Source organism: Mustela nigripes, chromosome 13 (assembly GCF_022355385.1).
Source record: "Mustela nigripes isolate SB6536 chromosome 13, MUSNIG.SB6536, whole genome shotgun sequence".
Taxonomy (NCBI): Eukaryota; Metazoa; Chordata; class Mammalia; order Carnivora; family Mustelidae; genus Mustela; species Mustela nigripes.
The window spans coordinates 30940767-30957462 of NC_081569.1; the positions used below are offsets into that span (position 1 = coordinate 30940767).

At 39.7% G+C, this 16696-nt stretch overlaps 1 protein-coding gene across 9 annotated transcripts in view; it reads right to left on the reverse strand.

Annotated features, from left to right (window-relative positions):
• Positions 1-16579, reverse strand: part of NEO1 (neogenin 1) — a 237766-nt gene extending 221187 nt beyond the window's left edge. For all 9 annotated transcript variants that reach the window (XM_059371881.1, XM_059371883.1, XM_059371879.1 and 6 more), the window contains exon 1: positions 16082-16579. In XM_059371881.1, the coding sequence (XP_059227864.1) occupies positions 16082-16208 (127 nt within the window). In that variant the 5' untranslated portion in view covers positions 16209-16579. The remainder of the gene's footprint in view (positions 1-16081) is intronic.
• Between the last annotated feature and the right edge of the window lie 117 nt (positions 16580-16696).

Consider the following 16696-nt stretch of genomic DNA (forward strand, 5'->3'; position numbering starts at 1 on the left):
CCCACTGAGCCACCCAGGCGCCCCGGAATAATTGTTTTTAAAGAACAAAACATCTGGGGGAAAAAATCTGAGGCCCACAGAAAATCACAGTAGTGTACCAACCATAAATGGAGTAGAAAGCCTCCAAGAAAAAAGGCTAACAAAGCATTCGTGTTGCAGATAATGTGCTGGGTAAAGTTTAGGGATGAGGCAAAAAGAGGAGAGGCACTACTGCTAACTCCACAACGAACCGCCAATGCTGAATTGTAAAATTTTTTATTTCGGCATTGAAACAAATGCTTTCTCAGTAAATCTCCCTGTTTCATAGCTGTCTGACTATTCTTTGCCTCTAATCTCTGAAAACCAGCAAACCATGATCTAGCAATGTAAAATTATTGCAAATCCAAAATTTTCCATTTTTTCACCTGGATCTGAAACGTTAGAACAGAAACCCATACGAGTTCAAAAGAATCCAGCTCTACCAGCAATACTGAGCACATATAGACACCATCCCATCATCACAATAATGCTCCAATGGATACCTGAAAAGACCCAAAAGCTAAAGGAGTGATTGTTCTATTAACTGGAGCAAATTTTTTCCCTGGAACACTCACTGAGAGAGAGATCATTAGAATTCCCAACTGAGAAATCTCAACTGTAGAAATCTGTACCCCCCCCCCCCAAATTTAAGAGAATACTTAACAAAACAACTAAATCATTTTTAAAAATACAATGGAACAATAAACTGGAGAGTGAACATGATAAAAAAGAAACAGACAATCTTGAATATTTCTCACAAAACACAAATAAGAGAAAAGATGAAAGAGGCATTGTAAGAGTTCAGTTCCCAGGACAGATTAGGTGGTTCGGACCAAATCTTCCACTGGGACTGAAAAAAAGAACTAGACCAAGTACAAAATATCTGTGTAAAGGCAACCAAAGTGATGAGGAATTAAGGGACCAATACCAGGAACATGAGAAAATCCAAAGAGAAGATCTGGTATTCGAAGAGGCTTCTTGTCTATAGCTGTTTGCGGACTCTGAAAGCTACTACTGTTGGAGAGCCTGAGAAGATGAGCTTAGCTTGACAAACTCGGGCCCTGAGGGTACAAAAATGAAATGAGGGCCTGCCAAGGAGGAGGGTGGGTAAACTCCTTAAGCTGTGGATCAGGACCTCAAAGGGCTACATCCACGAAATAAAGGTAAACCTAAAATGTTTCAACTCATAGGGTCTGAAGCCCAATTTTAAATACTCTCAAATCCATCCCTGAATGGGTTAAAATGAAAAGAGACTGTTATGCCTCTAGTATAACCCCATTACCAGAAGAGAAGCAATGGTAAATCTTTTCTGGAAGAAAAGAGCATCATTCAGACTACTTCTAAAACTTTTCATACATAATTCCTGGCCCTCAATCACAAACAGGTACATAAAAAGACAAAGCAGGGGCGCCTGAGTGGCTCAGTGGTTTAAGCCGCTGCCTTCGGCTCAGGTCATGATCTCAGGGTCCTGGGATCGAGTCCCGCATTGGGCTCTCTGCTCGGCGGGGAACCTGCTTCCTCCTCTCTCTCTCTCTCTGCCTGCCTCTCTGCCTACTTGTGATCTCTCTCTGTCAAATAAATATATAAAACCTTTAAAAAAAAAAAAAAAGACAAAGCAACTCCCCAATCAGGAGAAATAGGACATAAAAGCAAACCTTCATGGAAACATTTATGACAGAATGGATCAAAAGAATAAAGACGCAAGATGGAGAATTTCAGCAGGAACCTAGATACTATATAAGAAAATGGAATGGAAATTCTATAACTAATAATATAATAAAATCAATAAAAAGAGTCCTGACTGTTTAAAATGTACAAAGTCACAAGAGACCGTTGCTCTTAACCTAACAACCCAAACAGGGCAGAGAAGCTACAAAAACCCATAGGCCTTCTGATCCCTTCAGTGTGATGAGGATTCAAAGACCTAAGTGAACTTCTCCAATGGGAAAGAAGAAATATTTGAAAAGATAATGCCCAAGAACTTTTCAAAACAGACAACAGTGATCATCCCACAGATACAAGAAGCTCAACAAGCAGGATAAATACAAAGAAACACAACTAAGCACATCACAGTCACAGTTCTGAAAACCACAGAGAAAGAGCAAATCTTAAAAGTGATCAAAGAGGGAAGGAGGGAGAGAGAAGCACATTATCTAAAAAAGAGGAAATTAAGACTATAGCTGACTTCTCATTAGAAATGATGGGAGCACAGCACACAATGGAATAGCATATTTAAAGGGCGGAATTCTATACACTAGAATTCTACACCCAGTGCCTCCCCTGCCAAAAAAATTGAAGGTGAAATAAAGATGTTTTCAAGCAGATAAAATATGAATGAATTCACCTCCAACAAACCTAACTCCTAACTAAATACTAAATACTAAATACTCCAGGCCTAAGAAGTGATCCCAGAGAGAAGTTCAGAGATGCAGAAGGAAATGAAAAGCACTAAGAAAGTAAATATATGTGTAGATCTAAATGAATGACTTATAAAATAATAATATCTTATAAATCTTAAGTATAAAGAGAACTAAAATACATTAACGAGAATAACAAAAACCAGAGGAGAAGGACAAATAGAATTAAGGTATTCTAAAAGGTTCTGCATTGTCCAATAAAAAGTAAAAGAAGTCAAAGATGAATTTAGGAACCATTAAATGAATAGCAAAAGAATATACACCATAAGCTAAAAAGCAGGAAAAAACTGCACAACTGAAAATAATCAAAAGAAGGCAAGAAAGGAGAGAAAGGAGAACACAGAACAGGCAAAACAAATAGTAAATAATAAAACAGAAGATTTAAAGCCATATATAACAACTGAATATATCATTAATATATCATTAAATATAAATAGACTGAACATTCTAATTAAAGGACAAAAACTGTCAGAATAAATAAAAAAGAGAACCCAACGATATGCTACATAAGCAACATAAATATAAGATTATAAAAGGCTGAAAATAAAAGGATGGAAACAAACACAAACCAAAGGTCAGCAGATAGAGCTATATTAGTATCAGAAAAAGTAGATTTAAGGTAAATAGCATGACTAGAGATAATGATGAGTCCATTCACCAGAAAAATAAAATTCTCAATGTGTATGCAAAAAAAAAGGAGAAACAGAGTGTCACAGAGGAAAGAGACAAGAGAGCAAGTATCTCTGGAAATCCAAGAAAAGAAAACAGAGTATAGGTAATAAAGAAATAAAAGAAATTTGTCCTACCCTAATAGAGACGTGTACATTCAAAAGAAAAGACTCACTAAACAGAGAAGTCACATCATACAGACATTTTAAGTTAGTAGAATTCAACCATATATGAGGAGAAAATGTGAAACAATTTAGGTAGAACAAGCTCTTCTCCCTGCCATTCAGTAGGAGCGCGCAATCTGAGACATGAACTTGTTCTCCCACTTGAGCTCAGCTCTGGTGTGCCTTAGTATGACCATCTCATCAAACCACAATTCCAGAGTTTTAAAAAAATGTTTCTGAACAATATAAATGCAAGTGCTCCCCTTCATTCAGTGCTTATCAAAAGTCCAATGTGGGACTTTCCTAACGTATGTTGAAGGGAAATATGATAATATGTGGTTTTCATATTATTTGCGCTGACTTTAAATCTAATGCCTAACTAAAATGCAGCTCCACTGTACCAGGTTGGAAAAAAACATCAATTAATAAACTCCCACCTTGTCTCACCCTGGTGAAAATTATGTATCTCAAAGTCCACAACACTAAAAATAATAATAATAAATTCTACAATTATACAGATTTAAAAATTAAAAAGATGTAGTAGATATTATTACTATGTACAATATTGAATGTGGGGGATACAGGGAGAACTATCCGCTGAGTTCTGAAAGAAAAAGACTGTGATACAGGAATTTATGTCAAGGTCAAGTTAATATGCATATGCAGAGGCAAATTTTAAAACTTAAGTGTGAACAAAATGGAACTACCAAGTTAGCAGCACAATTGTGTTAGTAGCACAAGTCATCTGATACGTCCTCCCACAAATGTTAACGACTGATTCTGAAGCTGCAAAACCTCTACTTGACTACAGCTACTCTGAAGTAAGACATTCACTCTTCCGCAAAACTGCCACAAAATTTTTTAAAAAGCAAAGATTTCTTCAAAAAGTGGCAAAAATTAACTCCCCAGAATGCCATAAGACCCATTATTCCAAAGCTTCTTTCTATGACTTTGAATGAACTCCAGAGAAATCAATGTTTCACAAAAGATGCCCACAACATCTTGCAGAAAATAAACAAAATCTTAAGAAGGAGACATGGAATGATAAGGTTAATTTTCAGGCATTAAAAATTGCAACAAGCACCGTCTCCAGCTTCTTTCTCAGCACTGCAATCTTTAAAAGATGATCTGGCCTATGACTTCATCATCTAATAATCACCCCTCCACTTCATAACAAGTGATAAATTTCAGAATAAAAAAATGAACCTTTCAAGAAATGGGTCACAGATCAAGAACATTTCAACTGAATTTGCCTTTACTGAGCCTCAACTCTTACTGCTCTTCACTTCAACCTTCTTGTCAAAAAAACCCCGACCCATCTAAAAAGCCTCTCTGTGCCTTTAAAACCAGGTCAAGTCCTACCTCCTCTAAGAAATTTAACCAACTGCTCAAAACTAAAATCTTCCATCATCCTCAACATATGCACCCTCATTTAACAATCTAACAATTTAACATTTATACACATCCATCAAGTAAAAATATAAAACAAATTATATAAGCACAAGTTAACTTTCATATATTTTTAGCAAGGCTCTTCATCGTTTATAAAATACAAAAAACAATAACAATGGTTTACATTTAATAAGTGATTCAGATAAACCAGGCTCTAAGATGAACACGTATCTACTCATTCATCTCGTACCTCAGTCCAAAAGGATGGTAAATGAATATGCGTGTTTGTGTTTTTTTTAACTTAAAGTTGTTCAGAATTGTCCTTGTAAGCTTCCCCTTTCCTTCTCTAGCACTCTAACCTAGGGCCACACCATGCACATGGGGGTAAGGAAAAGAATCAGTATTACTTTGGCACTATCCCATTTATTCATATCGAGATTTGTGAATAAGATATCCGTAAGTGGAGTCAGCTTTATTATGTTGACTCTAGGTACTTTTCTTCTGTAGACAAGGTAATATTTCCCTTCCTTAGGACACCCTACTATGGGTGTATGCTCCAGTCTTTGCCCTCTGTTTCCTTTTTCCTTAGTGATATGATCTACCCTCATGACGAACATCTATCCAGATAATTCCTGAACCTATATTTCTAGCCAAGACACCTAGTCAGACTTCTCACCTGAGCCTAATTCTGCGAGGCCTTTACAGAGATGTTCTGCTAGCATCTCAGACTCAAGGTGTCCAGAATGGAAGTAATATCCTGTCCCTTGAACTTGTTTCTTCTGCTACATTCTTCATCCATTTTCCACTTGAAACCACTTCAGTACCTTGAGCCAAACTGGCATTCAAGTATTTGATTAACTGAACTTACTCTAAGCCGAAGTTTCTCATCCTGTCTTAAAAGAGGTATTGGACCTGTTTCAATTCCCATTTTCACTCAAATCAGTGAATAAAATAGAACAGCTTGAAAGCTTATGAATCCATATCAAGTGAACACGAGCAGGGGTTAGCAGAAGTCAGATAAGCAGACTGACTTAACTACTCAGTTCGCTTCTTATTAAGTTAAAAATCGCAAACAATGAGTGTTTTGAAAATTATAAAATTTAAAACTGTTCCTATTCTTAATTATGTATTGTTTAATTTATATTTATAAATGAACCTAAGATTCAAGAATGAATATAAGAATATGAACAAAAGACCTGAACAGTTTTCAGAAACAAACCATCAATAAAAATCTGAAAAGATGCTCAATTCCATTAACAATTTTAAAATATAAAATTCAAAGAGATACGCTTTTTTTGTCTATCAAACTGTCAAGACTAAGAAGTCTGAAAGCAACTACTATTTGGCAAATGTGTGGGGAAACAGGTACTCTCTCACTAGCTGTTGAAAGGAGTAAATCAGCCTTTTGGAGAACAATCTGGAAATAACTATCAAATATTTTAATACACATGCTCTTTTACCCTACAATTCTAGATCTACAAACTCATTCTATAGTATATTTGAACATGTACAAAAAGATATTTGTAAAAATGGGTTGACTGCATATGTCTGCAATAAAAAAATTAGGAGCATCAAATTGGAACCGGCTATATTAAGTATTATATGTCTTATAAAATACCATACGGCTATCAAAATAGCTGTGATAAATTTGTATGTACTTACATGGAAAGATGTCTTTAAAACAAGCTTGAAGACAGTATAACCCAACTTTCAGTTTATATATACATTAGTTGTTATATATGTATTATATGTTTAAAATATTTAACTGTACATATAAAACAGAAATTCCAAGGCACCTGGATGACTCAGTTGGTTAAGTGTCTGCCTTCACCTCAGGTCATAATCCCAGAGTGCTCGGATAGAGCCCTGTGTTGCCCCTACTCACCCGGGAGTCTGCTTGTCCCTCTCCTACTGCCCGTCCTCAACTCTCAAATAATTAAATAAAATCTTTAAAAGAAAGAAAGAAAAAAAGAAAGAAGTCCATAGATATTAAAAGTAATTATCCCTGAGGAGAAGGTTGAAATGTATGATTTCACTTTTTATTTTACATATTGTTTGAAGTTTTATACTGTTTTCGTTTTCATTTTCATGTCCTGCCACCTCACCTCTCTTCCTATTCACATTTCCTATTCTCCACCTCAGGTGTCAACCTGGCCCATACTATTTTGAGGTGAGATGAGACTCCAGATATTTGGAAGGTTGGACAGATCTCCCAAACAGCAACTGTATCTATAGTATAACGGGCAAAGAAAGGGCAAAGGGCAGGCAAAATCCATTAGCAGTGACAGAGAGGGAAAGAAACTTTCTTCAACATGGCTGAGACAATTATTTCTGTTTAAGGGAAGATCTGTGCATTCTTATGTTTATTTTAAATCTCCTTCCTTACAAAGGTCACAACTTGTTGTTGTTAGGGGACATTCCCAAAATAGCCTCTACCCACTTTTGATCAGCAACGGGCTTAGAAATCAGATAGTACAATCTGTTAGAAATCCACATGAATTAAAGAGAAATAGGCTCTAAACAGAACCTTTGGGACTCCGAGAAACTTACTTTGGTGCACGGACTTTGAAAACTAATTTCTCTCATTCCCTAGTCTTCAGTTGTATTCTAAAGGTAAGGGTGCATATGGGTGAATTCTATGTAGGTGAGGAGGCTATTAATAAGGGGGTTATTGCCATAAGAAGTGTAACAATCCCTTAGATATTAATACTACACATAGTTTAGGAAAAGCCACCTCAAATTTCAAAGGTTTTGAAGAATTAACAAAAAAATCCCTTAAATTTTAGTTGCTGCATTAAAAGTTATGCTATGAATAAAACGTTATCAATAGAACATAATTTGTGATTCTGTCCCTAAATTTATAAATTATAATGTTATTATCTTAACTAGACCTTATATAACAAAATAAGTCTAGTTGGGTTTTTTTTTTTAATATTTTATTTATTTATTTATTTATTTATTTATTTGAGAGAAAGAGAGAGTGTTGAAACAGCGTGCATGAGCAGAAAGAGGGGCAGAGCGAGAGGGAGAAGCAGGCTCCTGGATAAGCAGGAAGCCCAATGCAAGGCTTGATCTTGGACCCTGGAATCACAACCTGATCAAAGGCAGATGCTTACCTGACTGAGCCACGAAGGCGCCCCCAGGTGATTTTTTTTTTTCACTTCCTCTACAGCTAAAAAATAATATTCTGTATCCAGTTTCCATGTAGTATCATGTTAAAAATTCACTCTGCTCAGGACTCATCACCAAGTTTTACTGGCTATTACTGACCAATAATAAATTCTGAAAACCAGTATAATCAATCTCCACATTTCCCACAGACATGGAAGTAGCTGCCCCCTCAGATGGCGCCATTATTAGAATTCTCATATATTCAAACATTCCAGTAACCATTTCACTTAGAAGAAATGAAAAACAACTTCCTCTGAGACTTCTAGTCTACTGACTTGGTAAAACTAAGGTAGGAATACTCAAAAGCTACGAACCAAAATTATGAAAGAAAGCAGAACTATTACTCTATTAACAGGAACGCAGTGATTCCAGAATCTGTTTTTCCACCCACGGCAGTAATGACCGATTCTCCCTCCAAATCAAGGTATCTATTACCTGTGGGGATGTCTTATCTCCGCTATTAGACCAAGGCATACTAAGGATAGAAACCATGTCCAATTCATCTTAGTATCTCCACAGTTTATAGCTTTGTGCACAATTAACCATTGATAAAATGTTTGCAACTAGCCAAAATTACCTAAATTTTTAGTTTTGGCTATAGATAAACTGACTGGAAAATTAAATTTAAAAATTCTCGCTATTAAAAAAAATTCTTGCTATGAAACCATTTTAAAGAAGGTATTTTCATGGTTATTTTTAAAGAGGAAAAGCAAAAAAAAAAAAACACACATTTGACTTTCGGACTGCCCAAATGCTAACTCCTTTCAAGGAGAATTCAAGCACTGATTTCCATAAAGTTAAACATATATAACTATTACCTCTCTCTCTCCTTTCTTTACATGAGGGTATCAAAAGAAGGAATCACAACCTGCTCATTCCAGCATCTATAACCTGGGCAATTTACATATATCACTCACAAAGCCTGAGAGTAAGCATCTACTATTTCCAGGAACCCTACAACTTAAAATATCTCACAATTTCGCAACACTTAAATCTTTATTTCTTGAAATCGGCCACAAAGTTATTTTTATATAAAATCATACACAATCCTGTTTACAAGCAACTTAAAAGATTTCCCTAATCACGTCCAACTTCATGTCAGAAAAAGAAGATGTGCCATAACTGGAGCTCCAGAGAATGACAAAAGGTTAATTCTTGCATCCAAGAATAGAAAGGAGCAGTGTTCAAACACAAGAACTGAACCGAAGCCATTTAGATAGCCACGGCTCAAGATTATAGACTTCAGAGTTATAGAAACTTGGAGGGAGAAGGGACCTTTGAGATTACCTATTAATTAGGTAATTAACCTCTGCAGTTAATAGACGAAGCAGAGAAGCTAAGGACCTCCATTTTAAAAATGGACTGAAGTATTCAAAGTTCACAATTAAAGGTGAATATACCTTGAAAAAGTTGTAGAAGTCCTAGCAAATGGTATTACTCTTAATGGTATCATTACTCGTGTATAATAAATGGATACTTGACTCTCATAAGCACACAAAAATGATCTTTCACCAGTAATTCCCTATGTGGGGATCCAAAAAATAGAAGGGAAACACCATATGCAGAAAGATATTCATGATAGCATTTTTTATGATAGCAAAATACCAAAAACAACTTCAACATCCACCCATAACAGGAAAATAAATAATTAGAAGCAGCATGCAGTAAAATAAAGAGCATAAGCTTTGGAGCTGAAAAGACCTGGATTCAAATGACAATTTCTCCACAGGAGAGCTGTGGGACCTTTGGTCACTTAATAAGTGAGACTCAGTTACCTCATCTGTAGAATGGGGGGATGTTACTATCTCCCTCACAAGGTGAAAGAATTAATGCATGTAGAAAAGGTTGGCACAGTACCTTGAGTTCAGTGAATGTTCGATAAATACTACTCTAATTTGTCGCTGTTAACCCCATGTTCATTCACTGCAGTATTATACAGACATTTTCAATAATGGTTATAGAAAAGTCTATACATCCTGGAAAGATCTCCAACACACTGTTTAAAACAAAGATCAAGTTGAAAAGCAGTAAATAGTATGTTCCTGTTTATATGTAAAAAATACAATTATACATACATCCGTATATGCAGGAGAAAAAAATACTGAAAGTGGTTATTTATGGGTAAAAAGGTATTTGTTGGTAGAAGTGATACTTTACTTCCATGTCGTTTTACTTCAAACATATATTTACATATTTTAAAATAAATTTTAAAAATAATTTAAAGATAATAAAGCAACCAAAAGCTGGCATAATGTTAAGACAGAACATCTACATTTAAAGTCGTATATACATTATGATTATAATGTAACACTGATGTGTCACATTAAGAGAGATTAGAAAGAAATATGACAAAATTACACTAGTGGGTCTAAATGACTTTAGTCTCTATTTCCAAAATTTCTTAATCAAACTCATTTTAATGAATCCAAAATTGGGGTTATATTTTAATATCTTTCACTGGCTTATGTTCCATGACAAATTCAATTTTGTAAAATCATCAACACTAGACTTCTCATTACCTCAGGTAGCTATCTGGTCAACTTGATCTTATCTATGGTCATATCTTCTGTTCTCCTATTAGTCATACAATTTTACCTAGAAGCCAAAACCCCTACCAATGACATGATAAATACCTCCCAATCACGCAGAAGTCATTAATAAAGTAAAGTGTTTGGGAAATGACTATTATTTTAATATTTTATTTATTTACTTGACAGAGAGAGACAGTGAGTGAGGGAACACAAGCAGAGGGAGTGGGAGAAGGAGAAGCAGGCTTCCCACTGAGCAGGGAACCCAATGTGGGGCTGACGTGGGGCTCGATCCCAGGACTCTGGGATCTTGACCTGAGGTGAAGGCAGATGTTAATGGCTGAGCCACCCAAGCACCCCAGGGAAATGACTATTAAATAGGGCCTAGAGCACCATATATAATGAGATTAATGTTATCCCAACATTTATTAGTGTAGAGAAAAACCATAAACCAACAATGATCAATTAAGCCAACAGAAAAAAAAATCTACACTTCCAAAAAGTTTAATAGAATTATAGTATTTTTTGAAGTTTCAAAAAGAAATAATAAAACCATCCCACAAAGATACAGCACTTTACAGTTTATAAGCAGTTTTATATTTCATTTTGCTGACAATCCATTTAGGTAAGCAAGGTTACCTACAGCCCTCAACAGATACAAGAGGAGCTATGGACCATGAGTGAATCCCAAATCCTCTGCCACATATCCTAGGTCTTTTTTCACTATCCCACATCACATACTAATTTTCATACAGCGTGCTAGGTAAGAATAGCCACATTTCTTATGTCCTTTGAACATTCTGCCTGGAAATCTACAAATTCTTTTATATCTCATCCTGTTAGGCAAGCAGAGCAGGGTATCAGTCTCTGTCTACAGAAGACTCAGTAAAATCACTCATCTTTCCAAAGGCGACAAAACTAATAAACATTAAAACTGCAGCATATCCAGGTGAGGATGGCCAAGTTCACAAAGGGTCAGAAAAGTAAGTAATGTGAAGAGTGGCTGAAGGAACAAAGGGTAACTCACTTAGATAAGGAAGGGAAAGTGGCATACTTGCACATACACAAATGTTGTCATTAAATGTGTGAAAGGCCATCACACAAAGAAATCAGACTTGTGCATATATATGGCCCTAAAGGATAAAAACAAAGCCAATTCAACATTCAATCAGCATTTACCAGTTATCCACTCTGCTCCAGATGCTTCTGCTACACCAGGTACACAAAAGGTAAATAAGAGAAGTCCCAATCGTCAAGAGGTCCAGACAAGTTGAGGAGTCAAGAAAGTAAGTGACATGAGACTTCAAAGTGACAAGTACTTGGAAAGCTATGAGAACACAGCTAATAACAACTCTAACTCTCTTTGGGCAGGGGAATAGCAGAGAAAAACTCACTGAATGATGAACAGGAATCTCAGAAGTAGACAAGGTGAGAAGTGGCATTAACAGGAAGAAAGGACAAAAAAGAAGAAGAAAAAGGAGAGGGGGAGGGAAGGAGGGGGAAGCAGCAGCAGCAGGAGGAGGAGGAAGAGGAGGAAAAGGAGGAGGGGCAGCATGTCAAAGGCATGGGGACATGAAGCTCTGCAATAAACCCAAAGCGGTGGAACACCAGGTATACACATTAGAGGTGCCAAGAGATGAGGCTTTAAATTCAGGATGGGAGAGGCCAGTGGTAAAGAACACAAAAGGCCTCACGATCCTCATGCCAAGGACTCTGACACTCAAGCTGTGGAACACTAAGATATTTTAAGTAGAAGTATGGCATACTCAGAAAAGGACATAGGAAAACTCATTCTGGCGGGGGAAAGACAGATGTCTGGAGGGTAAGAGCAGAGATAAAGAGATGAATTACAAAGCTACTATTGTTAGTCTAGGGGGGGATGATGATGAAAAGATTCAGATTCAAGAAATATCTAGGAGGTAAAAATCAAATAGAAGTATGGGCTATAAGAATGAGAGAAAGGGGAGGATCCAGGATGACTTCTAGATCTCAGCTTGGCTGAATGGCGCACAGAGATGCCCAAAACAGGTAATGCAGGAAGACAAGTCTATGCAATCATTCAAAAATGTGAGAGCCCAGGGCCAGGAATTGGTTTGTTATTGTCTACAGAAAGGGGATGAGTGAAGGAGGAGGGGAGGGGAGCAAAAATGAGTTTACCTTTGTTCTTGTGTAATGTAAGGTGCCTATTCAGAGAAGCTACTGAATGGCACATAAAGAAGAGTGGACAGGACAGTCATTAGCTTACAGGCAGCAATAAAGACAAGACAGGAGATCATCTTTGATGCCAACATTTAATAAGGGAGTGAAAGAAAAACCTGAATAACAAATAATGAACTGATCACAAAAGATGAATTAATAGAGTGATGCCGAAAAAGGTGAGAAAAGGGGAAAAAAAAAATCAAGAAGAGTGGGAAGGTTGAAAATTAAAGTTAAAAGTGCAGCATAAAGCGGTGTTTACTGGCAAAAGTTATTCAAAACAGGAACAGACCACCCTGTGAGGTAACAAATCACATCATCAAGTCAATGATTCAGACAGATAGTGACATCCATGTGGGATGTTGACCAGGATTGTTCCCATGAAGGAGAAATGTAGCTACAGTACACCCCTGAAGACTAGAATAAGGTTAGCCTCACCATCATTACGACATTGCCCCAACACTTTTTTGCATTCTGACCAAGGAATAGAATATTCAATTACTCTAGTAAAGTTTTTTAAAAGGTTTCTACATATTTCATGTAACTCATAAAAAAACCAACACAAGATTAAAACTTCACTAATTCTGCTCTTGGCATATAGAAAGTTGCTGAAGAAACTGGAAATAGCTCATCTAATCTACTTCATTTTTTTTTAAAAGATTTTATTTATATATTTATTTGAGAGAGAGAATGAGGGAGAGAGAGCATGAGAGGGGTAACGTTAGGGAGCCTGATGCAGGACTTGACCCTGGGACTGAATAGAAGGCAGTAGCTTAACCAACTGAGCCACCCAGGTGCCATCTGGTCTACTTTAAATTCAAACTGATTTCATCTGACCTCTCAATACTGACTTCCCTACTTTTCCCATTCTTGCATCTCAATTCTACCGCATCACCATTCCTTAGCCCTCACTCTGATTAGAGAAGCCTTGCACAGCACAGGCAGGCTGCTCTGTCCTGACTTCTTTCCCGATGTCCCTACTCATTCTCAGAAATCTTCCCCTCCTTCCTTCCTAAAACCAGCCAGTGTGCCTAATCATTTCCAACCCTCTACAGCAGACCTTTTTTTTTTTTTAAAGATTATTTATTTATTTATTTATTTATTTGACAGAGAGAGATCACAAGTAGGCAGAGAAGCAGGCAGAGAGAGAGAGGAAGCAGGCTCCCTGCCGAGCAGAGAGCCCGATGTGGGGCTCGATCCCAGGACTCTGGGATCATGACCCGAGCTGAAGGCAGAGGCTTAACCCACTGAGCCACCCAGGTGCCCCTACAACTGACACCTCCTTTGTCCTCCTCAAAGTCTACCCTAAACTGGAAAACCACTACATTTATCCCACTGTCCCACACCCTAATTTTCTCCCTTTTCTACCAAATACCTCCATCACCCTACCACCTACTCACTGTAATCCCCCACAGAAAGGTTTGCATCTACCCCTTCACAAAAATAAAAAATTAAAACCACTGACAAATGACACGGGATCTACCGACCCCTTGTTTCAGTTGCCACTTAACTCAGTTCTCCGTTTCCTCCATCTCCCTGCAGCTTATAACAGAACTGACCAGCCCCTTCTTATTGCAGAAATGAGAAATAAAGCAGGATGGCATATGCAAAGTACTCTGAACCAGGAATCAAGATATGTGCTCTAGTCTCTACTTATACCACTAAGCCTCCAGACTTAGCTGTGAGCCTCCCCACCTCCAGACCTCCTCCCCCTTCAGATCTCACTTTTCCAACACCCTGACACCCAGACTAGATTGGGTCCTGGCAGTATACCCTTTCTCAAAACCCATTCTTTTCCTTTCTAGTGCTTAATTACATAATTGGTAGTTTAACAGATCTTTTCTACCCATTCACCAGACTGGAAGCTCCATGAAAGCAGGACACACATTTAAGCAATGTCTGCACCTCACCGTCACAAAATAAAAGCCATCAATTGAATCAGTGTTGAAATACATGTTTCAACCACTTCTAAGAGACTGCTTACATGACTTTTATTAACCTAATAAAATTATTAGCATTTTATTTACTTACAGAATTCCTGACAAAATTCTAAAGAATCTCCACCAATTACTTAAAACAAACATAATAGGAACCACATATAAAATTAAGAGTATGAAGGAATCCGTCTTCCAAAATAGTTACATTTCTCTTGCCCATCCACAAAACTAGAAAGGGTGGATCAGTAAACCTACATTTCAGGCCCAAAATGTGTATTCTAACCCAGGTATAGGCTGAATGTGCAAAGGCAGGTTTGATACTAAAACGTTATTGTTTATATATGGCTGTTTAGATAAAGCCCGCTGGTATTCAGGTTTAAAGCTTTTCTTTTGAGCTAATAACACTCTGCAAGAAAATCAAAAGAAAGTTAATCAGTCAAGTTACATTTGCAGTGTGATTTTAAGTACTATTCAGTATGAATCCGAAAAACAAGTAAAGGCTTGGGGGTTAAAAGCTGCCACTGTGCCTGAACAGATGACGTTCAAGTGCAAAAATTTCAGATCTCATACTAGTAGGTGAGAGTTTTGTCAAGTTTTACAATACACCACCTTGGTCAAACAATTTAGTCAGATTACATGCTAATTTGCCCTTCAACTGCTGAGTGTGTCCCGCTCCTCAACTACCCTGTAAGGTCTTCTAACAGGCAGGCTCGGCGTCTGTTCATTGGCCTCCTTAAACAGGGACGCAGGTAATTTCAATAATCTATGATATTTAAAAATAACACCTGAAAAGCGCTTTTCGGGCTGAATACATACATTGCCACTCGGAAACATAGAGTACTTAAAATCCGGTGCTCAGACAATTCCCTAGGTTAAGAGCAGTTACCAGGCTGTAAATAGAGTTGTAATCCCCAGGAAAGAAGCAGCATTTCATAACGGAAACACTAACAGATATAATCAGTTGGAGCGGTTCTCCAAGGCGCCCTCATCGTTAAGTCAACACTAGCGGTTGTGAGGGGGCAATTGTGCCCCTCAGACACCCTCTCTTTTCCGCAGCCTCGGGGCTACTACCATCCCCTCACGAGGTGTCCCTCGAGATCTGCCAGCGCTTCCCTGGGACCTCGGCAGGGAAATCCCTAGCCAGGGAATGCGGAGTTCGAGCCCCCCCTCCCCCTTCCTTTCCTGAAAATTAATGAATTGGCGTGCGATTGTTTATTTAATGAGGTGTGTAGTGGCCTCTACTGGTGCTTGTGTGAGCACAAGAATGTCCCACTCTTACAAGTGGGATGAGCCTGGGGGAGGGGAGGGAGGCGAGGGGTGAACCTGCCTCCGGGTACAAAGCGCAGAACTAGACCCGGGAGCCCCCGACGCGCCCCCGCGGCCGCCCCTCCCCCGGCGGCACCCTCGCCCGCCTACTTCACTCTCCACCCCGCGCTACCCCCTTTCTCTTTGGCAACCCGAGCCGAGGCAGAGAAGTTCCTGCACGTTTCCTCCAGGATCCTAAACAAAAACACCGCAGCCACCGATGCGGTGCGGGTGCCGCGCCCCCGCCCCCACCCCGCGCCTCCGGGGCCCGCGCCCCCGCTTACCTGGGGACTGCGGCGGGGAGCCGCTCCTGGCGGCCGCGGTGGGCGCCGGACGCCCGAGCAGCAGCAAGCAGCAGAGCCAGAAGGAGGAGGTGCTGAGGAGTCGCTGGGCTCCCCGCTCCGCCGCCATCTCTGCCCCGCGAGCGGCGGCAGCGGCGGCGGCAGCGGCAGCGCCGCGGAGCCCTCGCCTCCTTCCCTCCCGCGCGCCTCAGCCGGTCCCTCGCTGCAGGCTCGGCTCCCGCGGCCGCCGCCGCCACTGTTCCGCCCGGCCCGGCCCGCGCGGCCCCTCTCGCGGGAGGGGAGACTCGGGGGCGCCTCCCTCCTGCAGGGGGGCGGAGAGGGGAGGAGGGCAGAGAGGGGGGAGAGTCAGTACATTCCGGGCCCGGGTTGAGTCGGGGCGGGTGGGGGGCGGTCGGTCTCCAGGTTCCAGGCGCCGCCACCCGCCGCCGACTCCGGCTCCACACACCAGCGCGAGGGGGGCGGAGACCGCAGGCGGCGGGGGTGGGGGGCGGGGGCCCGGGGCGCGCACACCCGCGCACGCGCAAGCGCGCGCCTCCCTCGCCCGCACCCCCTCGGCTCCGTGCGCGGCCCGCCCCCGCTCCAATCCCGGCTGCCGCC